At 40.0% G+C, this 24305-nt stretch overlaps 1 protein-coding gene across 2 annotated transcripts in view; it reads right to left on the bottom strand.

Annotated features, from left to right (window-relative positions):
* galnt13 (UDP-N-acetyl-alpha-D-galactosamine:polypeptide N-acetylgalactosaminyltransferase 13) overlaps positions 1 to 24305 on the bottom strand; it is a 59105-nt gene that overhangs the window by 13329 nt on the left and 21471 nt on the right. Inside the window, exons 3-12 of one of the 2 annotated variants that reach the window (XM_049594693.1) lie at positions 23626 to 23794; positions 20062 to 20228; positions 18594 to 18801; positions 15431 to 15601; positions 14590 to 14707; positions 13061 to 13241; positions 9394 to 9533; positions 6379 to 6477; positions 4850 to 4984; positions 4538 to 4567 (exon numbers count right to left, since the gene is read on the bottom strand). In XM_049594693.1, the coding sequence (XP_049450650.1) occupies positions 4538 to 4567; positions 4850 to 4984; positions 6379 to 6477; positions 9394 to 9533; positions 13061 to 13241; positions 14590 to 14707; positions 15431 to 15601; positions 18594 to 18801; positions 20062 to 20228; positions 23626 to 23794 (1418 nt within the window). The remainder of the gene's footprint in view (positions 1 to 4537; positions 4568 to 4849; positions 4985 to 6378; positions 6478 to 9393; positions 9534 to 13060; positions 13242 to 14589; positions 14708 to 15430; positions 15602 to 18593; positions 18802 to 20061; positions 20229 to 23625; positions 23795 to 24305) is intronic. The other variant, XM_049594692.1, reaches the window with a different exon arrangement.

Raw genomic sequence — 24305 nt, 5'->3', positions numbered from 1 at the left:
ATTATTTTATTTTTCTGAACACCTGCCCTGGTGTAAATTAGAAAACACTGAAGAACACACTCCTACATTTTGGCAGCTAAGTTATTTTTGTGGCTGAGACAACCTGACAGACCTCATTTGGAAAAACACAGAAATGAAACTATTCGTCTCTACTACATTAATGCAAGACTTGACATGTACAGGGTGTCTACAGGTATGAACGAGGTTAATTTAGGACTTTTTATGATCTTTAAATACAACTTCAAACTAAAGTTAAAGGGAAATTTCGGTTTATTTCAACCCGTCTCCTATCGTCCTAAATTTGTTTCAAGTCACTAGTGACATAGAAATAATAGTTAGCATGTTAGCTGTTAGCCTAGATACAGCCGTAGCGTCAGACCTGTTAAAATGTAAGGGAACGGGCATCCTTTCAAGCTTTTTCTCCACAAAGACCGCCTCATATCGTTAGGATAAATGTCAGAGAACATATAGAAAACGACAAGTAAACGTGTTGTCTTACCTTACCGGTGTGCTGCCATGTTTGTTGTTTACCATTTAGCTAAGGCTGCAACCGGCCCCTTTCCTTGCAACAGAGGTATTCCTCTTCTGTGGGCACTGGGGTACAGCATTCACAGGTAACGTTACACCACCAATCTCCAGAGCTACGCAGCCTTCCAGCAGCCATTCCTCCTCTGTCGTCCTCTAACGTTACCTGTTGTGCATCTCTCTCTCTCCTCCTCCGTTCTTCAATTTCACGAAGCTCTTCGTCGGTGTATTCTGGCTCAAATAAATAAGGGCGGCCATCGCCTCTCGATGTGGAAAGCCTATACACTAACATTCTACATTTAGGTGGTCTTCAGAGTTGTTGTCTTACCTTATGGTGTGTTTACCGTTTACCTCGGCTTCCCAAAGCGCGGCCGAAATATCGCAAGAACAAGCCGCAGCAGCTGCAAGGCAGAACCGGACAGTAGTCTGAAAAGTTCATTGATTAATTTTATGAAAGATTTATAGAATAATGGCTGACTTTTTGCCAGACTTCGACTTTGTGGAGGAGGAATTTGATTTTGCAGAGTTTTATGGCCGCCCTTATTTATTTGAGCCAGAATACACTGACAAAGAGCTTCGTGAAATTGAAAAACGGAGGAGGAGAGAGAGAGAGAGGCGCAACAGGTAACGTAAGAGGACGACAGAGGAGGAATGGCTGCTGGAAGGCTTTAGCTCTGGAGACTGGTGGTGTAACGTTACCTGTGAATGCTGTACAAATTTAGGACGATAGGAGACGGGTTGAAATAAACCGAAATTTCCCTTTAAGACCAATGGAAATACACACCAAAACTGGAAATATACTATTTCCAAGTAAACACTTCAATATCAGTTAAAAATAAAAAGGAAGGTAAAATGACACTGATGTTTCTGTGTTTACCACACAGAGAAATAAAGAGCAAGCTCACTAGCAAGGCCTCGGCTAAACAATACAGAATCATTGCGTGATCTTCATGTGTAGAGGGGGTGAAAACAGGGGCATTACATGCATACAGGTGTTGTGAGAATGTCTGTTCTCCTGTCAAATAGCATTTAAGATAGATTTAAGACATAAGATCTTTAAAGATCCTGATGTATACCAAGTAAAAAATAGAGCTGGATAGATTTGGCAGATTTAAATTTTCTGTGTGAATAAGATAAGGTGAATAATTTGCTTCACAATATGTATCTAGTATATTCACGTGGGGCTGTTGGACAAAGCAGATTGAACACAGCTTATTTCTGGCTCAAACAGCAGAGCAGGTGAAAAAGAACTAAGGCTGTACGTCACCGTTGTGAATGAATATAGCAGGAAAAAGGAAGCGTCAGGTATCCCTGTGAAAGTGAAACTGATGAGCAGATGAAATGTTAATGGCACTGTAGTCACCCAGGATTCAGTCCCCGTCCGTCACACTGTGGGCTTAAAATAACCTCGGCCACTGACAGCAGTGAAACCCCACTGCTGTTTACAACAGAGACCGGTCCTCTTAGTTTATGAATTATTCAACTTTTCCATATTAAGAATGCACCCAGAGAACAAAGTGTAATGAAAGGATTTCTCCCAGGGTTTGTTCACTGCTTGATGGAAAGGCCTCCAGGCTCCCTCACCTTGTCATATCTACATGCCAGCGATTGGACATCTCAATCACTGATAGATAACACTGTATCCTGTGCACTCTTTTATAACCCTCTCCCAGTGGTTTAAAAGAAAATGCATAAATTGTTAATATAAAAGATGCTTTTTGTGTTGTATAATCCATAATGTACTTTGAGTTCTGAGTCAACAGGGCTCGAGGAGAATATTTTTGTTCTCCTATGAGATTCAAAATGTCTCTCTGTTCTTCATTTACGAGCCCTTAACATCTGTTTCTGTTTTTGACTGAAAACTGAAATTATGAGAATATTACAGCTCGTATAGCCAGGAGTATTAAGTAATATTATTCTGCCAGATTTTTGCTTTGTTATTCATATTGTCTATGTTTTTATTTCGGTGCTTCTACAAATGAGTAAACTGTGACTCACTGACACATTCATATGTTGTGTATATACAATAGTGTCTCGCCTGAGTGTGTCTTACAGGCCATAAGGTCTGTAACGTACCACACAACATGAGAATGCATTAGGATAAGGTTTGTTTTTCAAATTGGCAGTTGTTTTAATAATTTTGTCCACCGCATTAATTTCAATTAGGGTAGATTAATTAAATAGCAGAAACATCTCTATGTTAATGCAATAATGGTTCAACAGCATCATCGTAGTTTTTATTTAGTTTAGTTTATAGTTTTGTATAGTTTCATTTCCTTCCTTATTTTTATTTTCAATTCAGTTTAGATTCAGTTAAGTTTCCAGAGTGGTTGTGCTTGTTTCAGTTTATTAATTTGTTTATTTTTCTTATGTTTAGTTTTATTTTATTTTATTTGTTTAAGTATTAGTTTTAGATCGGTATTTTGTTATTTTTTTATTTATAATATGGGAGGTATTTGTCAGGGGCAAGATTTAAAAAGTTCAGAATAGGTTTTACAACACACATACAACCCTTTGTTCAGACATTTGACTCACAGTCAGGTCAATATTCAGCCTCAATAAACGTATGCACCGATGCCTCCTCATGCATTTGTGCTGACAAATTTGACCAAACTCACAAACACTGAACCAAAGAGATTTTCTAAACTAGTTTTTGTTTTAACATCCAGTGTAACTTTTTTTGTTGACTTTTAGTTTAATATAATAACCTTGCTCCAAAATAATCACATAGTTGAATCAACACCTCTCCTAATCAGTTTCAACAAAAACTGAACATACTGAACAAGTTTATTTCGTAGGACTGTATTAGACTGCATTTGTTTTAGATGCATGTACCTGACTTGACTGTTTTTCACTCAGTCTTGAGAATAAGGACAAAACCTTATTTGAGGTTTTTTTTTGATTTTCACTCTTCAATAAGGGTGGGAAAATGTATCTTAAAAGACAAAGTCTTGACTCTTAAACTCTGTAGTGGACCAGCCTCCAGGTGTTTTAAATTATTCTTGAACAGCATACATAATGGATGTCAGAGATCTGACGGAGCTCATGTCTTACAGAGGTGACAAAAAGTTATATATTTATTAGTTTCACAGCAGTCGTAGTGAGTAGCCATTTTATTTTCCAAAGCTGCCAAGTGGCTAGTCCTCTTAATGCTAATAATCAAAATGCTCATTTTTAAATCATTATTCTTGTTTAGTTTTGATTTAGAAGGGCTGCGGAGTTGATATGTTATGGTTGAGACACACCCAAGAGCAATATTGTTTAATACTTTAGTACTTGAGCAGCATTCCTGCCTTTTTGGAGACCATAAAGTGAGACAGTGGTCCTTAGGTTACAGCCAACCCCTTTTATGCCTGATTAAATTATGTTTTTGTAGAAATCTGACAGAGTTACCATAAGTCTGGGACATGTTTTTAATAGGCCAACACTTTAACAAAAAAATCTATTTCAAAACAAAGATGATTACAGCAGTCAATTTTTACACTCATGTCGTCAACGTTCTGCTGTTGTACTGTTAGTTTGAGATCTTGAAGGCTTTTACACATTTTTTTTAATTGTTTGAAGTTGTGAATTCTTGTCTGGAACAAGGGTGTTTGGAACTTTGGAAGTTATAAAAATAAAAGCAGATCAAAATATATTATAAATCAGATTCATTTCATACATATAAATCCTTTGAAAATAATGTTTCACCCCAGAAATGAAATTAGTAGTGTCATTTTAAGGTTTTTTAAGGTTTTTTTTTGGTTGGACATGATTTGTCCCAGTTCTCAAGACTGGGTGATTTGCTGTGCAGAATTTTGTGTGATGAGTAAAATAGAACTAATTTTAAATAATACATTAGGATCGAAATCCATTAAAGATTCAACTTCATTCCTCTGCAAAAAATAATTAACCATACGACATCTACTCTAATAACCACTGACACTTACACAGAGTAATGAGATAAATCACAACACAGCACAGGACTCAAACTACGGGGGGATATTCAGGAGCCATGAGTTGAACAGCTTACCTCGAAATCATATTCCCACTTGCCAACATACTGAGTGAAAGGAGAGAGCATGAGAGCAGAGACACCACTGAGGCGGAAAAGCAACTGCTGTGCCACTAAAAAACTGACACACAGCACCATCTGGTGGCAGCAATCTGGTACTCCTTCCCCCACTTAACGCTCCCCAAATCCTCCCCAATGACAACACAATCAATCGGCCTTTCACCCAAAATCATTTTTCAAAACATCAGTCATCAGGAAACACAGAATGGCCTCCTGCAACAGCAGCCTGGTTATGGATTATTTGGCCGCTACGGGGAATATGAATCCTACCTCAGCATCGTACTCGAACATCTGATTGCCCTTCATGTGGTGACACTTGAGCATGACGACGGGTCCGTTGAGGCGGGAGACATCCAGACAGAGGTCATCTGTCCTAATTTCTTTATCCGCCGTGTAAGAGAACACCTGCAAAACAAGACGTGAGGCATCATCAATGGGCTTTCTAGAAATGCAAACATTGTTCAGAAAAGGGTCTTTGATGAGAGGGTGTGTGAATGATTTAGGCATTTTTATTTTGAAGTTTGAAGTTTATTTTGAAACAGAAGTCATGGTTATTATGGTGCCAAAACTGATTTAGATAAGGCTCTGTATAGGGTTCCCACACATTTTCAAGGACAGAATTCTCTAATTTTTCCCATAAGGACCCACAGTAAAGATTTTGCCATTCCATTTGTTCAGTGTTTAATTGACAGCAACAGAAAATTAATTTGCTGTTATGTTACATGATGTGGAGGGTTATCCATAGAACTAAATTTCATGATTTGTCCATGATAATTTTAACTCATCACATGTTTTTTCCAGGCCTGGACAATGTGATTGTGAAATTCCTATAGTGCTTTCTGCTCCTCTGTTTGCCAGTTCGGGTTACATTGAGATTCTGCCTCATGTCATGTACTGCAGCTACACACAATATCCCACAGCGAGAGTTACAAGGACAGAGAGGACAATGATTAGACCAAAGTACAATCAAATTCTTGGCTCAGACTGAATGTAAAATGCCAGCGACTTCACAATGACCCACAGCGTGGAGCCAGATCAACAATGGCCTTTAGGAACAAGAAAGAAAAACTTGGCAAAAGCCCCCAACTCGAATTGTATTGAAAATGTGCGGACTGACTTGAAAGTTGGCAATTCACACACACTTTGGGTCCAGCCTGATTAAACTCAAGCTCCCGAGCAAAGACAAAATCCCACAGCTCATGTATCCAGGATAAAGAAGCATCAAAGGCTCGACTGGTTTATGTTCATTTAAAAGAGATTTATTCTACATTCCACTTACAACACTTGTAAAATACCTCTGAAATTTTCCAGCTCATGTTCATGGCACATTGTGTGTAGTTTTAAAACAGACTCCAGATGACAAAACAACAAAAGTACATTTAAAGGAGCAGTGTGTGGGATTTAGTACCATCTAGTGGTGAGGATAAAGACTGCAACCAACTAAACACCCGTCTCCAAACCCCTCCATTTTCAAGCATTTTAGAGAACCTACAGTGAATTCCAGGGAACATAAAAATGTAAAAGGCCCCTTTCTAGAGTGAGTTTTAGTTTGTCCAATCTGGGCTACTGTAGAAATGTAGAGCCCAACAGATTGGACTCTGTGGAAGCGGACCTGCTCTCTATGTAGAGCAGATAAGAGGGGCTCAGACTAAGGTAATGAAAACACAACAATTTGTGGTGTCAGGTGATTATACATTAATGAAAACATGATTATGTATATTATATTCTATTTCTGTTGATAAACCCTTTTAAATCCTACACACTGGACCTTTAAGTGTTCGTATTTTTCCATCTCTCACCTGGTTTCCGCCCATGCCGTGACAGTTGAAAAAGCCGACTTTCTCGTTCTCCTTTCTTCCCATGTTGTCCACACACTGGTTGGTCTCAACATTTCTGATCTGCAGGCAGGAAATTAGAAATATGAGAGTTAGAAGTTACTTTGACTCTGATTTGAAATTAACTTTTTGTCTCCTGAAAGGCTAATTTCATACTTATTAGTGACTTAATCAAACATAAGGTCCTGCTCAATATTTCTCATTAAAAGTTAATCCTCTTCCCTACACTACTTTCTTTCTGTCACTGTTCATGAATGACCACTTTTTATTGCTACTGTTTTACTATTCTGGGATCTTTAATTGCTACACTCAGACTTTACAGAATTTTTGTTTGTGTGTTTGTTTGTTTCATATAAAGCTGAAACAATCTGTTCCTGGACCAGCTGGTATAAAATGATTTGCAACTATTTTGAAAATCAATTAATATTAGTTGGTATTTTTCATGTGAATATTTTCTGATTCCAGCTTTCACTTTCTTTGTTATATATAATATACAGCCAAACAAAATTATATTATACAATAAATGACAGGCTCATTGTTGTGGAACCTTTCTTTACACACAATCTAAGTGGCACACAGTCACCACAGCCAATTTTAGCCCAAATCTGTCAGGAGATTTATTTCCAAAAGTCCAGTGTGTTATACTGAGTCAGACAGTGGACTAAATAATAGGCTGAAATCATTGGAGCTGCAGCAATTACCTGAATAAACAGTCAATGTACAGAATATTAATAAGTATTGATAAGCAAGTAATTGTTTTAGTCATTTTATTAGCTAAGATAAGAAAAAGATAAAATAAGATAAGATAAACTTTATTAATCCCACACTGGGGAAATTTGCTCGTTACAGCAGATCAAGAGACAAAAGCAAAAGATAAAAGTGATGAATTAAATTTAACAAGATAAAAACAGGACAAGAATAAAATAAGAATAAAAACTAAAATAACATTAACGCCTTTTGCTTATACAGTCACTGTATGTCCATGATAGATAATTGTAATGCACACATGGTGTGCAGCACTGAAATATAAAAACTATTGTTGCGTAGTAGGAAGTAAATATTATTAAGTAGTGAAGCTGCACAAATTAAATACATATAAACACATGAATATACAGTATATGTAACCTAAGTTAAACAGTGCATAGTAGCTGTCATGTCTTGTTCTCTCATGATGTTGTAGTTGTACTGTTGTTGTTGTTGTTGCTGAAGCCGTTGTGTCGTGAATATGTTCGATTTTGAAATTGTGTTTTTTATATAATAGTGTCTTTTAGAAGAGAAATTATTCTCGGTTTGCTGCCCAGGGACTTCAGATGAAAATTGGTTTATAGCTAACCCTGGTGCATCTAAATATCTGTGCACTGTCCCTGTTAAATAAATAAAGGTTGTAAGTGATGGAGACAGAGACATTACAGTGTTACTTTGTGTTATGCTCTTAAAGTCTGACTGCTGTCTGAGCGAAGGACCTGCAGTATCGTTCCTTCTTACCCTGTGCTTAAAATTTGCTGATTTGAGACTTTTGTTTGTCATATATCATTGTAAACTGAATATTTTGTGGGTTTTGGACTGTGTGAAGCTGCTGCTTAGGCTCTGAGAAATTACAGCAGCCATTTTTCACAAATATTTTTAGATTAATCAATAATGAAAATGATCGTTAGTTGAAGCCCTAGACATTCTCCATATAACAGATATTATGTCAGCCAGTTATATTAATCCGCTCATTATCTCGACTTTCAAAGCTGAACTGGATAAGTGATGTGACCGCACAGCCTGAGTATCCCCTGCTATCACTGACTTTACAGTCAACTCAGCTTTCTAATGAACTCATACATTCAGAGAGCTAAAGCTGAGCTGGCTCTATATGTTGCCTAAGCGACTTATTACGCCTATCATGCAGAAACAGAATGGCGTTCATAATTAAGTGATATAAAACCTAATGGTTCCAGCTGTTAAAGAAAGGCTGACTGTGTGTTATGGAGGAGGAGAATCAGTGGGGAGAGATTCTGGTTTAGAGGAAGATGGGAGCTGAGGTGCTGCAGTGGCTAAAGAGAGACGGAGAGAGAGAGAACCAGCTTGTGCTGCAGTACAGCAGAGCAGCACCGATGAAGAAATCCTCTCATCCTCACGCTGTATAAATGTTGGAGGATTACAAGCTCAATTCACCACAAGTTCCTCAGCTGACATTACTTCTAAATGGCTCCCGTCTATCGTACAGACCGCACACTGCATGTCAGTGCTGACTTTACCCCATGCTGCACTGCTGTCGACATGGGGCTGCGGGCAGCGAGAGGCAAATTCAGGTCACTTAAAAAAGTTTTCTGTGTGAACTCATAAAAGGAACTTAAACTTCCATTATCTTGAAAACAATTACGCATGAATTCTCACGGCTTAGCTGCAAATTATTGCACAGTTCCCACAATCCCCTTTCTAATTTCTAAAGAAACGACGTTGTATGTTCCATCTCTTCCAATTATCTGATGAATAATGCCCTCTGTTGTTTTTTGTCGGATTTGTCGAAGAGGGAATAAATATTTTCATAACAAACTGCAAAACAAGCTGGTTAACAATTTACAACCCTGTCTGAGACAGATTCTAACTTATATTTGCACTTTACTGACTTTAATAATTCATTTCTGCTTGCTGCGTACAACACAAAACCGTGCCATGAGACTGTGCAAAATGTATACACAAGCCTTATCTCAGCTACCCAGCATTCATAGCAGAACTGTGTAAACATGTGACTGGGATCAATACTGACTGCACGAACATCCCCTTGTTTGTTTATCCTACACGTTGAATACGAACAGCTGGGGATGTTTGTTTTTATCTGGTTTTGTTCAGTCTTTGCTGGATCCTGAGATTTTCTGATTTATCTTAAAAAAAAAAAAAAACAGCCCAGAACCCGCAAGGACATATCTGGCTGAATGCAGAGCGAGGCAGTCCGCTAAATTATGGGAGATCAGAGTAGGAGAAAGCTCATACTTCACCAAGTGAGTAGTATCTTCTCGGTATCTGGGAGTCTGGGTAGATGTTCTCTAGATACCAGGAGAACGGTTTGCACTTTAAGGCCTCGCGGAGGTTTTTACGAGAAGAGACGTCTCCGTAGTCCACCCGCATCACACCTGTAGACAGAACGCCAAGACAAAGATTCAGCTATATGCATCAATAAACATCATTTCATGTTATCATTCATTTACGACATCATACAAGTTATACTCCAGTGAAATGTGATCCAGTCAGCTCCTTCAACTTGTGCATTAGGGCTGCAACGATTAGTCGACTAATCGATGACTAATCGACTATCAAAATAATCGGTGACTATTTTGACTAATCGGTTTGAGTCATTTTTCATAGAAAAGTACTATAAAAGTACCCCAAAATACTCTTATTGCAGCTTCTTATGTTCAAATATTGGCAGCTTTACACACTCTCCCATAACGGTGAACTAAAACCCTTTGGCATGAGTACAAAACAAGACATTAGATGACATAATTTGGGGGTTTGGGAGAGACAGGCTGACATTTTTCAACATTTCAACACATTTTTCGATAAAATGATTAGTCGACTAATCGAAGAAATAATCGACAGATTAGTCGACAATGAAAATAAATGTTAGTTGCAGCCCTGTTGTGCGTTGCAATTTACTACATGTTTGCCTCTTCTTACATTTTAGGCTGCTGCTTTTTAACTGTCCATGAACTGATGGTGACATCACTGACCCCACCTCCCTGCCAGGACCCTCGTTATCAGCTGACACATCTACATTTCAGACAGATGCTTTATCTTACTGTTTTTCATTCCTTCGTTACTATTATCACGTTGCTGTTTTATTTATTTATATGTATAACTGTAATTGTATTACTAGTGTATTCATTCATTTCTTTCATTTTCTGTAACCGCTTATCCTGTTAGGGGTCACAAGAGGGCTGGAGCCTATCCCAGCTGACATTGGACGAGAGGCAGGGTACACCCTGGACAGGTCACCAGACTATCACAGGGCTGACACATAGAGATAGACAACCATTCACGCTCACATTGACACCTACAGACAACTTGGAGTCACCAATTAACCTGCATGTCTTTGGACTGTGGGAGGAAGCTGGAGTACCTGGATAAAGCCCATGCTGACATGGGGAGAACATGCAAACTCCACACAGAAAGGCTCCCCCATCCTGGGGTTTGAACCAAGAACCCTCTTGCTTTGAGATGACAATGCTGCACCACCGTGTTGCCTATCACTAGTATATGGATTGTTGCTATTTTTGATTAATTAACCCCATCATGTTTTTTTTAAATTGGTTTTTCGCCTTACACACACCCACAATCATACAAATAACACGTGCACCTTTACGTGCATTTTACAAATTTTCCCAAATTTAACTGCTTTTGCAAGATATTATTATAATTATTTGGACAATTATCTCATTTTTTTGTTGTTGTTGTTTGTTTTGTTCTATATATACCATGTTAAATGCTGTATGTCACCTTGTTTTCTTTGTCTGTTATTTTCTTCTATTCCAATCATGGTTGTACCATCAAATCCACTACTGTTTTTTTGGTTTGCATCAAAAAAATATATATATGTATAATTAAAATATTAATCAAAGTAGTAGTAGTAGTAGTGAAAGTAGTGATAATAATAATACTAATAATAATTCATGTCCATGCTTCCAAACTGGCTGTAGTGTGTGTGTTTATCCATGGTTTCTGGTCGTGGAATGATTTATCTGCAGTTTTGTGTACAGCTGCTTTTGTTGTTTTACATATTAAATCCACCACAGCCACAGTGAATTCATTGATGTCATTGGTGACGTCTCCTGGAACATGCTCCAGACTCCAGTTGGCTTATCAGTCAGTGTTTAGTTTTTGTTTTGTTCTGAAAACACAAAGAACAGCCGTGTGTTCTTGCACCACCAAGACTAAACACCAGAGGGACCCTTTATAATAAGAAAAAAAAAGAAACACCTTGCAACCCTACCTGAAAATATGGACTGTGTGGGTGGTCATGGAAGATTTTCTACCACACAGATCATCTAATTTCTGCACAGAGGCATGTCAGGAGACTAAGTCACATCCCATTTATACACACACACAGAGTGTATTTCTAAATAAGGCACCTCCTTCAGAAATGTGCAAATGCAACAATTGTGTAGTGCCATGTGCCATGATGTTTGTTATTTTAGCCAAAACGGAGACTGCACGATGTATCAGCCTTGATGCCACTGAAGACGAAGGAAGGATTAGACAGCAACTGGGCACAGACACTTACAAACACATTAGGCAGATGGTTTCTCCCCAGAGTGCCTCTTGAGGACTCATACTGTAGCTTGCATGTAGAAAGATCCAGCCTGGTAATTTATCATCAAAGAGTGTGAGTGCAATAAGGCAAAATAGGATACGATATTCAAAAACCAGCCAATATGTAAGAGCTGCAGCGCTGTGTATTTATCCAACACTAGCCAGACAATGCAAACAGCACCTTCTGTAACACCAACAACATCCTACACTTTAATCTGGAGAATAGAAATTTCAAATTGGCAGATAAAAGCCAAGAGCTGAGGGCCACTCTTCCTCCCCTCACTCTCTATTTCCTCCTTCTCTCTCCCTCTTTCTCCCTCTGTAGGGTCTGCACATCACATGTTGCAGATGATGAATAGCCCCTTTGATCTTGAAATCACCAGTGCCGAGGAGGACGAGGAGGGAGATGCACTTTTAATAGGATCACTAGATGCCACTCCCAAACTCAGCCTGAGCAGCATACTGCGTTCCTCTGTGCCAATAAGTGAGGTCTGGCAGCAGCGTGGCCCAGATCATTCTCGCTAATGTCCTGGAGGAACAGACGGTCATTGTGGGGCCACAATACGCAGAAAGACTCATCCATCACGACCGCAGCTCTGCCTCCACACCTGCCTGTAGGAGAATCCTGCCTGACTGTGCGGAGGAGAAGGTCACAATTTGAGCCATGAGATCGTCAGATTACGGATGATCCCTCATAGGTTGGCTGGCATCTAAAACACTTAACCAGAGATTTCCGGGGCACTGCTCTCTGCTAAAGGGTAATCACATTACTAAGTCGACAGATGGAGGGGTACTCATCTCTCAATCTAGATTGTCCTATTGTTCCGGTTTGTCCGGTGTGTGTTTGCGCTCTGTCTGAGACAAGTCTGTGTTGAGACGAGACCATCTTTGTCAAATTTCTGAACTCAAGTTCAGAGCAGAACTGAGAAAATGTGTCAGAAAGTAAAGGAATTAATTAATCCCAGTTTGGAGACGACAAAAGCAGCGTTCAATACCAATGTGAGCCGGAGCAAAAGGAGAAATATAAATTCTTAAATGAGCAAGATAAAAGTACCATGCAAGAGAAAGAAAGAATAAAAGCGAGCAGACACGTCTTTCCTTTTCACACCAATTTGTTAAATGTAATATCAGCGAGCACGCAAGTTGCAAAGAGAGGCCTGGTAATGAGGATTGTTCATATCTGCTTTTGAGCGGCAGTGCACAATGCATAAAACATCTATGTAATTCCTGATTGAACTAAATACTGCCTCAAACTTTTAAAACATGCAGAGTTCATGCCATGTCAGAACAGTCGCCTGTATGTGACGCTGCTGTTCCAGTGGCAGAGAGACACAGTCAGACAGCTCTGTACCTGGTGATATGATATAGAAGAAGTCCTTGAAATCATCCATCCAGACTTCTGCCAGGCGCCTGTTGTTCTTGTTGATGACTTGGCCCGTTCCACCGGGGAAACTGTATGGGGTGGCCTTCCGGAAAACATGGCCCACGTGCGAACATGTTACGATCTCCAATGAGCCACCGCACTGCCAGATCTGCAGACACACACAGTGTAGCCTTATATCGCGTGTGGCATGGAAGAAAGAAAGTATTTAACAACATTTCATGCTCTTGTTGTGTTTCATGTCATCAAGGTTTCTTTTTATAATCTCTCATTTCTCTTTCATCCTGTGTTTTATTAGACCTGGAGAGCATGAGAGGGGCTTTAGTCTGGACTCTAATGTTTCGCCTTGTAACTGCTGCCTGTTGTCTTTAAAACACTTTAAACCGTCTATCTGCATCATTTCCATTCAGTCACGCATGAAGCTGCAGATCAATCACAGTGCAATTTGGTGTGAGCTATTAACATCTTTTTAAAGATTAAGAGACATTGTAATCAGTATGTGGATTACTATTTATTTTATTTTGAGAGGTAAGATCATGTCATTTTACTAAATATGTATTTCTATGATTCCTCCTTCATTAAATCTCTCCCTTTAATCTTAAAGAGACAGCTAACCCTAAACTCTAAAATACATATTTTTCCTCTTATCTGTAGTTCTATTTATCAGTCTAGATTATTTTGGTGTGAGTTGCAGAGTGTTGGAGACATCAGCCGTAGAGATGTCTGCCTTCTCTTGAATATAATTGAACTAGATGGCACTCAGCTTGTGGTGCTCAAAGCCCCCAAAAAGTACATTTGAAAAACTCAACAGCAATGTCTCTTTCCAGAAATCATGACCCTGTTACTCAAGATAATCCACAGACCTTTTTGTGAGCAGTTTCATGTAGGAACTACTTTCTTTCTACCAAACTACACCCACCAAATGTATCACTGGACAGAAGGAGGCGTGCATCTACTCATGGACAAGAGGCCCATGCTCGTGACAACACCAAATGTAAACATCAATGGCGTCCTTACTGGCTGAGCTGTAACGTCAGCTAGCTCAGTAGTGCTAGGTGAGCTAGCAGTAGATGTGCGGAAAATAGTTCCTCCATGAAACTGCTCACAACAAGTAAGTCTGTAGATTATCTTGAGTAACTGGGTCATGATTTCTGGAAAGAGATATTGCTGTCGAGTTTTTCTAATGTATTTTTTGGTGTTTTGAGCATCACAAGCCCAGTACCATCTAGTTCCATTATATCAGAGAGAAGGCAGACATCTCTACGGCTGATATCTCCAACACTCGACAACCCACATCAAAACAATCTAGACTGATAAACAGCACTACAAGTGAGAAGAAAAATACATATTTGTGATTTTAAGTGAAATTGGCTATGATTCCACGAGGAGATGCAGGTGAGGGAAATGTGGATTAAGGATGCTGGCGTGTACCCGTTGACATCAACCAACATGATGACATGATAAAATCGAGACACCTTCCTCCCCAGACTGTCACTCACCCGAAAAGACATTTCCAGGTTCTCTCCGCCCCAGATATCCATCCCTGGATCGTAGCTTCCTATTTCTTCAAAGTATGCTTTGTCTATGGAGAATAATCCTCCTGCCATGGTGGGAGTCCTGCGAGACAAGAAAAAAAATCCTTTTGTAAACGTGTGTGTCTTTGTGCCATATTTATTAGTACCTTGGTGTAACTCTGAGGGAACATTCAGAAAATAATAAAAGACCAATTTGTTTGACAATTTGAAACAAAGCCTTAGAGGGGTAATTACTTTTATCTTTTAATTCATTCTATGTTAAAGTTGGCCCTTAATTAAGGATATTGTTTGTTGCTGGGAGTGATTTGCATACAGATGACAAACTGTGCCGTGCTCTGTGTAGCCCCCCACCCAAAAAAAAAAAAAAAAACGGCAACTGTCAGCAGAGTTTCTGTTTGTCTATTTTTAAAATAAATGAGCTCATACGTACTTGGACTTCAGCAGAGCACAATCACAACTATCAGGATGCTATTTCGGCAGTTGCTTGCACAGTGGGATACACAGGGAAAAGATCTATTTCTATCTGCAGGATAAAAATGGCACTTTTTATTGTGCGAAGAAATCTAACTATCCATGTCTTCTGTAGCCTGCTGCCGTCACAGGAAAACCCACTCTCAGCCCAGATGAGAAACTAAAACTAACATCTGTCTGAACTTAGGAAAATTGTCTCTTCACCTTTTTTGTGTGTACGTTGACCCCCTCTATCTTAATTCCTCATCAGAAGACACTGCACAAGTGGAAAGTCAGTCACATATTCCCTTGAGAAACGATCTAGATTTTGAAGATGGATGTTTTCTATGTGTACCTGACAGGAAGTGTTCTGTCCCCCTTGCGTCGGTCCATCTCCCGCTGGGGAACAGGGTACCAGCGGAAATTCAGCTTCCAGTTGAATCCACCGTAGGTCATATCTGAGCCTGCCATGTACTCAAACGTCTCGTCACTGATGACATCGATGATGGGGCACACCACTGCTGTCCTGAGAGACACAAAATTAAAAAAAAAGTGTAAGATTCAATGCTGAGTTTAATTATTCCTATTCAGTTGCCAGGGCAACAGCTTTGGTCTCTGTTTACTTCCTGACAGCTACCAAGGAAACTGTAGAATATAGTTTCCTTGTCAGCCACTGCCTTAACAAACATTCCAAGAGTGTTGATGTTGTTAAGTTTGAAACGGTCTATAGTAAATGCTGCCCTGATAAAGATAAACAACAGATAATGCATATGATGAAAGGTGTGGAGGTTTTATTTTTATTGTGGTTTCTACATCACAACCCACATAAAGGAGCATACACACTCTGAATGAGAGCAAATTAGATAATGGCTGGTCTTTTAAAGGTTAGAGGAGCCAAGTGCTGAACACACCAGGCCTGCAGTTAATGATTATTTTTATTACTGAGTCATCTGTGGATATTTTATTCATCATAATGGACAGAAAAGTTTCAATCAGCTGGATGTTCACTTGTTGATGAGTTCTTGAAGTGAAAGCTGCGATGAAGAGTCAACAAGGAGTGGAAAATAGCAGCCATTAAGTGAGGGGCGGCATCTTCAGATGTCTTGTTTTGTCTGTTTTTGGTTGCTTAATTAATCCATTAGCAAAACTTTTGCTGATTAAAGGTCCCTCGTGTAGGATTTAGACACATCTATTGGCAGAGCTGGTACATAATAATCACAACAATGCTTTAATTAGTTTATGATAATTTAGAATTAAAAGTTGTTGTGTTTTTGTTACCTCAGAATGAACCCTTTATATCTACATACCGAGTGGGTCTTCCTTCACGAAGCCAGCCATGTTACACAGACTACAGTAGCCCAGAATGGACAAAATCATCGCTGGCTCTAGAGAGGGCCATTCAGGTTTTCATGTCGGCTGCTGTAGTATTCCTACTCGCTTGGCACATGGGAGAAGTTTTAGTATTGCTACCTCACTGCTAGATGCCACTAGATCCTGCACACTGGACTAATCAGTTAATTGGCCAATTGGGGTATCTTAACCATAAAGGACCAGCCTGCAAATACACCAAACACCCATAACATTAAAACCTCAGGCCGGTGAAGTAAATAAAATTGACCATCTCATTTCAATCCAGTGGAAAGTTTTGGTCCTGGCATTCATGTGGATGCCACTTGACACGCTCCACTCAAACACATTGCAGACCAAGTACATCATAGCAATGGCACTCCCCGATGGCAGTGGCCCTACAGCAGGACAATGCACCATGCTACACTGCAAAACTGCTCAGAAATGGCCCAAGGAATGTGACAAACAGCTCAAGGCATCAAAGTGGCCTCCAAAATCCCCAGATCCCAATCTGATCAAGCATCCATGGGATGTGGTGGTACCCTAGAGGTAGTTCCAATCCACAGTTGGGCCCCATTGGATCTGGCTTGGCTCTAACATGTTGAGGCACAGGACCTCTGGGGGGTTGCCTGTGGTGTCTGGCACCAGGGTGTTGACATCAGCACCTTTGAGCCCTGTGGGTTGTGAGGTGGGGAACCAGCACGTCTCACAGATGCTTGATTAGTTTGGGATCTGGGGAATTTGGAGGCCAGGTTGATGCCTTGAGCCTTTTGTCACGTTCCTCAGGCTATTCCTGAGCAGTTTTTACGGAGTGGCATGGTGTATTGTTCTGCTGGAGAGGGGGCACTGCCATCAGGGAGTGCTGTTGTCATGAGGGGGTGTACTTGGTCTGCAATGGTGTTTGGGTGGGTGGATCGCATCCACCTGAATGCCAGGACCCAAGATCTGCCAGCAGAACACTGCATCGTAACAAAATGATTATCCAAGTTATTCACTTCACCCGCAATGGTTGTAATGTTTTAGCTGATCAATGTATATCAAAGTAAATTGTAAAGTGTCCTTTATCATAGTGTGTTATGTCTAATGAGCACTTTTACTCACTTTGACATCAAAATTTTGATATTATTGTTATTGAATTTCAAGTGTAACTGTAAGATAATATAACAATATCATGAGCTTTGTAATTACAACCTAGCAAAACTAGTTACTGGATTTTTTTTTTGATGAAATTCACACAACAGTGAAACAGTCAACTGCATTTTGAATACATTTGCCAGTGTATTTAAGAATCGGACAAAATCTAACTGCCTCAGTCCTTCTTTGGAGCTACGAAAACAACCTGTATCATCAATCATGTGATCTTGCAGTTAACGCACCATATACTCTGCACCATCTCATCAGTCTGCGCTCATACTTGTAGACATCAATACATCTGCAGCAGCATTCAGTAAAAGTGTAATGGCTCCATAATATAATATTCTGAGTCATATGATACTGATTTCTTCCCTGAGGGAAAATGAATGTGTCTGACCTCAGATATGAGATGGATCGCAGGAGAATCATTATCAATCTATCCATCCATTCATGTCACTCTCACACACACCACAGATACACCCTGTTTTTTTTAAAAGGCAGGAAGAAAAATCCTGAAATAATACCTTAATGTTGTCATATGTTACATAAATCAAGTCAATGCTTTGTCACTATAAATTAACACATCATATTTGTCTCTAAATGTGTCTTTGTCCACTTTAATCCTGACTTTACCAGTGTCTACTACCTCCAGAGTTAACACAAAAACAAAGCTACAGTAATTGGAGCTAGCTTTCCCTGCTTGCTTTTGCAGAAGCAAACGATGCAAAATGATTATCTTCTCCTATCAGCAGCGTCAGGCTCAAACTGTGTATTCATAACTGATAGTTTGCTGTCCCATCAATATTCAGATAGAGCTTTGGCTCAAGCACACGATGATGCAACTGAAGTGAAATGTGATAATGCCAGTGTTACTAAAGCATGTTTCAGGCAAAAGATTAAAGTGACTGACAATGAAAAGCCCATCAGCACCGAAGCAACTGCTTCTAAGACGTAGAACCTCGTTGTTATTTCATATCAGCATCTTGAATGTCATCATTAAACCTGAAACATCAAGAGTGGTTCATTTGGGCTCCCACCTGTCCTCTTTGATGCGCGCCAGCAGGGGCTCCAGCCAGCCAACAGTACACTCGCAGTGAGCGTCCAAGAAAGTGATGACTTGACCTTTGGTGGCGGCTGCTCCCCTCAACCTGGCTCTGATTAGACCTGAACGCTGCTCCATCCTCAGGATCCTCACTGGCACCTCCAGAGTCCGCACATAGTTCTCCAGCTTCTTCTTTAGAAAGTCTGAGACAAAACAACAGATATTTCAGCAAAGGTGCACCTGCAGAGTGCATGCTGTGCGACCTTGAGTTAGGAAAACGCAGATCATACTGATTTATTGAGTGATTGGATGACATGTTTGACAATAACAAAACTATATTGAACATCTATTCACAAACTCTTACCCAACTCATGCAGTGTAATCATAGACTGAATAAAATAATGGCCGTAGCTACTATAATGTCATGTTTGTGGGCTTCGATTTTAAAGCCTCAAGATCATTTTGGCTGTCGGCATCTTGGTTTTTTTTTGGAGCCAGAATTGACTGTACTGGGGCAAAAGGCTGGCGCTGTGGAGAAGCCAAGGGTGGATCTGACTGAGAAGCCAAGGACACTATCGGCAGAAAGCCTGATCTTAATTTATGGATAACTTTATGCCTTAATAATATGTATAAGGATGAGTTATACAGTCACCCCTTTATAGTTGTTCTTAAAGTTAAGAGACCAATTCCATTTGTTGTACCAGGCTGGAAACATGTTTATTTCTGCTGTAAAGTTGGGCGTTCACCATAGGGGTCTATGGGGGTTGTCTGACTTCTGGAGCCAGCCTCAAATGGCCATTCAAGTAACTGCAGCTTTTGGTGCTGCATTGCCTCATGTTTCAGCCTTGGAGGTTGGTGGCGGAGTATAATCCAAGTCGTATGCCCAGTACTTCCCAACCACATGCAGACTTGTTGTTGGATTTTGGCTTGAGCAGAGCATAGATAAGTTTCACTTTCAGTTCAGCTCTGAATAGTAAAGATTAAGCGAAAATGCATGTGCCTGGGAAGCACTGAGCATACAACTGAGACTTGGTTTTTACTGCACGAGTTGTGTGGGAGTTTGTAAATGCATGTTTTGATATAGATTTGTTGTTGTTAAAGGCAGTCCCCAATCAATCAGTAAATCAATCCCATTTTTTTCTGGAGGTATTTGAGATTTGAAACAAATTTGTCAGCTGATCGGCTGATTAATCCAAAACAAAAACAAGCGTTATTTGCAGCTCTACATTTTAGTTTAGTTGCTGTATTTATTATCAGATCCATGTGACAGTGATAAAAAGCTACACTGTATTCACTATTTCTTACATTCTAAGTTTATTGATTAGAGCCTTACTCTTATTGTTCACAGTAATCATCAGCCTACTCAAATTCAAAACGTAGGTCCTGTATCCTTGCCTTCAGAGTTAAACCCGTGATTCTGTCAGATACTCTATCAGATACCAGTTGGGATGAAGACTACCAACCTCGCTCGCTGGCATCATCGACTAGCACAATCTCCACTAGCAAGTGTCTGGGAGAGCGGTTGATGACACTGTGAACTGTCCGCAGCAGTGTGCTCCACGCCTCGTTATGAAACACGATGACTATGCTGGTGTTTGGCAGGTCATCTGGATACAGCTTGGTCTTACAGCTGATGGAGCAACAGGAAGACAAAATGAGGTCAGTGAAGTAAAACTGAACGGCAAGTAATTAGTTAAACAGTCTCACTGAGCTCAATTCACAAAACAGAAAGTGATTATTGGTTGATTATTGTGAAGCAAAAGGTTTTTTTAACCAGCCGTGACACAATAAAAAAACTGGTATTGTTTTCACCTTGTGAGTCTGTGTGTGTGTGTGTGTGTGTGTGTGTGTGTGTGTGTGTGTGTGTGTGTGTGTGATCATGGCGAAAGTGGCCCTGCATCTATTGTGGCAGGAACTACCAAAGAAGCAGTTTTGAGTACTTCCCCAAGTGTTCATATGTATGTAAACTTGTCTGTCTGTGGACAGATTTTGTCACCTCGGTATCATCACACAGATCGAGCAGACACAATATGCACAAAATGCTTTACATGTGTGTAGTTGAGAGCAAACTGAAGGCCAAGATCGAGCTGGAAGTAAGGAGGGGGCCAATGGCTCCCCCACTTAACACACCTGGCCCACATTTCTTTTAAGTTGCGGATCACTGTATAGCGGCCGGTGTGATCCTATAGACCGTATCAAACTTGACAAGATGAACAGTCTAAATGGGTCCCTTTGTATTTCCTGTTGTAATGTTTTGCAGTGTATGTGAACACCATCAACTAAGAGGAAGTAACCACGGACCAAAGCTGCTGCCTAGCAATGCAATTTCAGTGAAACAGTCTTTCCTAAGACGGTCTGAAGCTCAAATTATTTACTCATCTGTAATCATTTAACGAGCTATTAGATTCACGTAAGGTCCCCTTGTGAGGGTCCCCACCCTCAGGTTTGGAACCACTGTTTAGAGTTCACCACTTAGAAATAAAACCCTGATTCACATTTAGTTGTTGTTCAGAAAAAGAAACAGATATAATCAATAACATTTTTGGTCATATATCAATCCTATAATACATAGAATCTCACACATTTGCTGTTTAGAGCTTCTCAAGTGTCAGATATTTTTAATTGAATATGGATGTCTTAAATTTCTACTTTAAAGACTGAATGATTCATTTATTCTACAAAACTAAAAAAAATCATTAGTAGTAGCTAAACTTAACTGTGACTAATGTAATACCTGAAAATAACCACTTGTATTCTTATACCTAAATCTAAAATAAACCCTGTCTACATACTGTAGTCTCAGTGGTGCTCTGTGCCTGCAGCTCATTATATTGTATCAAAAGTGTCTGAGAAGAGAATCTGATAGTATCCTGCTGCTATTCAATCCTGCCATCAGTGCAGAAACACTGTCACACGAGATTCACTGACAAATATCTCTAAAGAGAGTAGAAAAAGTAAAACCGGTGCTGACAGCTACGCCAGCACGTCCTCAGTTTGATGGGCTGTCTGTCAAAGCCAAAGACTGAGAATGTGGCAAAGTTGGGACGGCATGAATGATGTTGAATAAAGAATGAGCTGCATTACAGGAGTGGAAGAGGTGGATGGCCGGGGCAGGAGGAGGGGCACTGGGAGGTGACGGAGGGTGAAAGAAGTCATTGGAGCAGACAACACAGCTAGCTCAGTCCTGTCTATTCAAAGCGACAGCACTGACTGACACAACTAGGCCAGGAGGTTGCCTTCAAGACAAAATGTTATTGCCGTTCAGAGGCAATGACTGGCAATTCTGCATAGCTCTGGATAATTTTCACCACACAACTGGAGAAATTTTGCACAGCTAAGCTGTGTTCTGTAATAAAACTGCTGTAATATTTATACTGAGAGAAGGATGGAGCCATAATAGACAGAAAAAAAATGTTGCAATCAGCTGAATGTTCACTTCCTCTCAGAAATATAGGTCTTCTTTTGCACTAGGCAGGCAAAATGGTCTTTATATTTGCATCTCCATGTTGCAAAAAGTCTTAGAGTTGGCATTTTCTTCGTATAGGCAAGAAAACTGTGGAACGTAGGTGTGAAAAAAGACATTCTTGTGGCCTATTTCTCATGGTGTCTGACTGGCAGAGCCTTTGGCATCCACTTAATGAAAGTGCTGTGGAGAACTCGTGTTCAGTTGGAATATTTAAACATGAATCACTTGGATAATGTCTCCACGAGAGGCGAATGCCGGTGCATATCAGCAGCCCGAGACGAATGTGTTCATGTTTCACACAAATTGCTCCTTGGATTTTCATTAAGTGCTCAAGTGGATCTTGAGTGACAGTAAACAAAACCCCACTCCCATTCAAATGTCGGGGATAATGTACACACTTGAGAGATCTGATGGATTCTGCAGTGAAACGGCGGCCGTAATTAGTGATGTCTTTTCACATTAGATAATGTTATTAGGCCCAATAAAATCTAACTGACTCAATAAACAGTTTAAAAATTACTTTAATCATTAGAATAATCTTGCCTTGATAGTTTGGAGCATTTTTGTTTCATACAGTTTTGTGTGATAACGAAGTTAACAGTGGGCAGTATGTGTAAATAAACTATGTTAAACTTCCCTTCATCTAGCCAGTGCCCAGATCTCCCTGCTCATCCCTAACTCAAGTTATTTGTTGGCTCGAGTGCTGTCACAGAAAGTACAGATTGTACTGCATTTTTGTATGTCTGCCACAACAGACACAAAGAGTATACTGTAGCCTCTTCCTCTCTGTGGCTTTCTCAAACTCAGAGTAGTAAAACTAGGCAAAGCTAATCAAATACAAACCAAGATTCTGTTTGCCTGTATATTTCTCGCTCTTTTTTCTTCTTCATAAACATATTTGAGTGCACTGTTTGGCAGTAATATGAGAGTTTGTGAGCAGGAAGTGGGCGCCATACTGTATTGTAAAACGGAGGCTAAAAAACTAAAATCAGTGGTAAAACAAAGCAGTATATTTAGCCTATTGTTTAAATGTACTTGAAGATCATTTGTTAGCAACTGGTTGCCATGTTGTTTCCTGTGGAAAAACGGCCACGCTCGCATCAGTGGGAGCATTTATTGGTCTAGTGTGATGCAGTGCATTGTGGTAGTTGTAGGTTTTCTACCTATTGTGCAAAAAAGCAAATGCCACAGTCCTTTGTTTCTGTTTTCTCTCATCATACACTACCAATTTCAAAAGTATTTGCCTCTGTCTACAGCATAGACAGCCCAGTTTTATGAAAAGGCCATTTTCCAGCAGTGAAATACTTCTTCAAGGAGTGAAATCCCAAGAAATAAAGAAGACAAAAGTTGAAAATATCAGCCAGAATGTCAACTCTTTCATAAAGAAACCATAGTGCCTTGCAATGTGTGATGGGTATCAAAGGTACCAAAGTTTTGCAGGCAGCGGAGGAGCAGGGTGATGACTGTGCAAGGCTAGTCTGGTCTGTATGCCTGTGTAGGTGTTAAAGGGTCAGCAGTGTGATTCACAGCATGCATCTGGAAGACACCCAAGCTTACTCACCCATCCAACCTCACGTCCGGCAGACTCCTGTTGAGTGCGATCATATCGCTGGCCATTAGATTGAACTGGTTAATCTTAAAGAGCTCCTTCATTTTCTCCTGGTCGTCCTTGGGGATGTTTACTGCCTTGCCCATCTCCCCTGGACCCTCATGGCTCCGAGACATTACCGCTGTAACACAGCAGAGGCAAGACAAAAAAAAAAGGTGAGGAGAAATCAAACCCCTTATTTTTTTATTCTCCAAGGGGGTGAGAAGTTAATTGCAAACTGCACTGCAAAATAAATCACTTTATATATACAGTCTTATTCAGTCATATTTTTAATAAAGAAACAATATAAGAGGAACTACTACGTTATATAAGACCACCAAATTACAAATGCTCCACACCACCTCTCTAAATGGGGCAGATAGTAATGAGTGCAGACTGACCTCCCTGACCCCAGTCTGTTGGCTGTGCGCCCTGTTCTAACCAGTGGAGAAAAAAAAGGTTGTGATGGTTTTTCAAGAACTCGGGGCAGAGGTAAGAGTGCAAAAGTTGAACAAATACATTATAATTATGGCGCTGTTTTGACTACAAAGTAAGCTTCAATGAAGAAGAATGATCTACTTAGTACAAACTGTATATGTATATGAAATTAACTTCTTTGATCATTTATATAAATATATAATAGGGCTGCAACG

The sequence above is a fragment of the Epinephelus fuscoguttatus genome, linkage group LG13, assembly GCF_011397635.1.
Source record: "Epinephelus fuscoguttatus linkage group LG13, E.fuscoguttatus.final_Chr_v1".
In the NCBI taxonomy this organism is placed as follows: domain Eukaryota; kingdom Metazoa; phylum Chordata; class Actinopteri; order Perciformes; family Serranidae; genus Epinephelus; species Epinephelus fuscoguttatus.
Note: the sequence above shows the minus strand (reverse complement) of the source record. Positions and strands in the feature narration are given on the sequence as shown.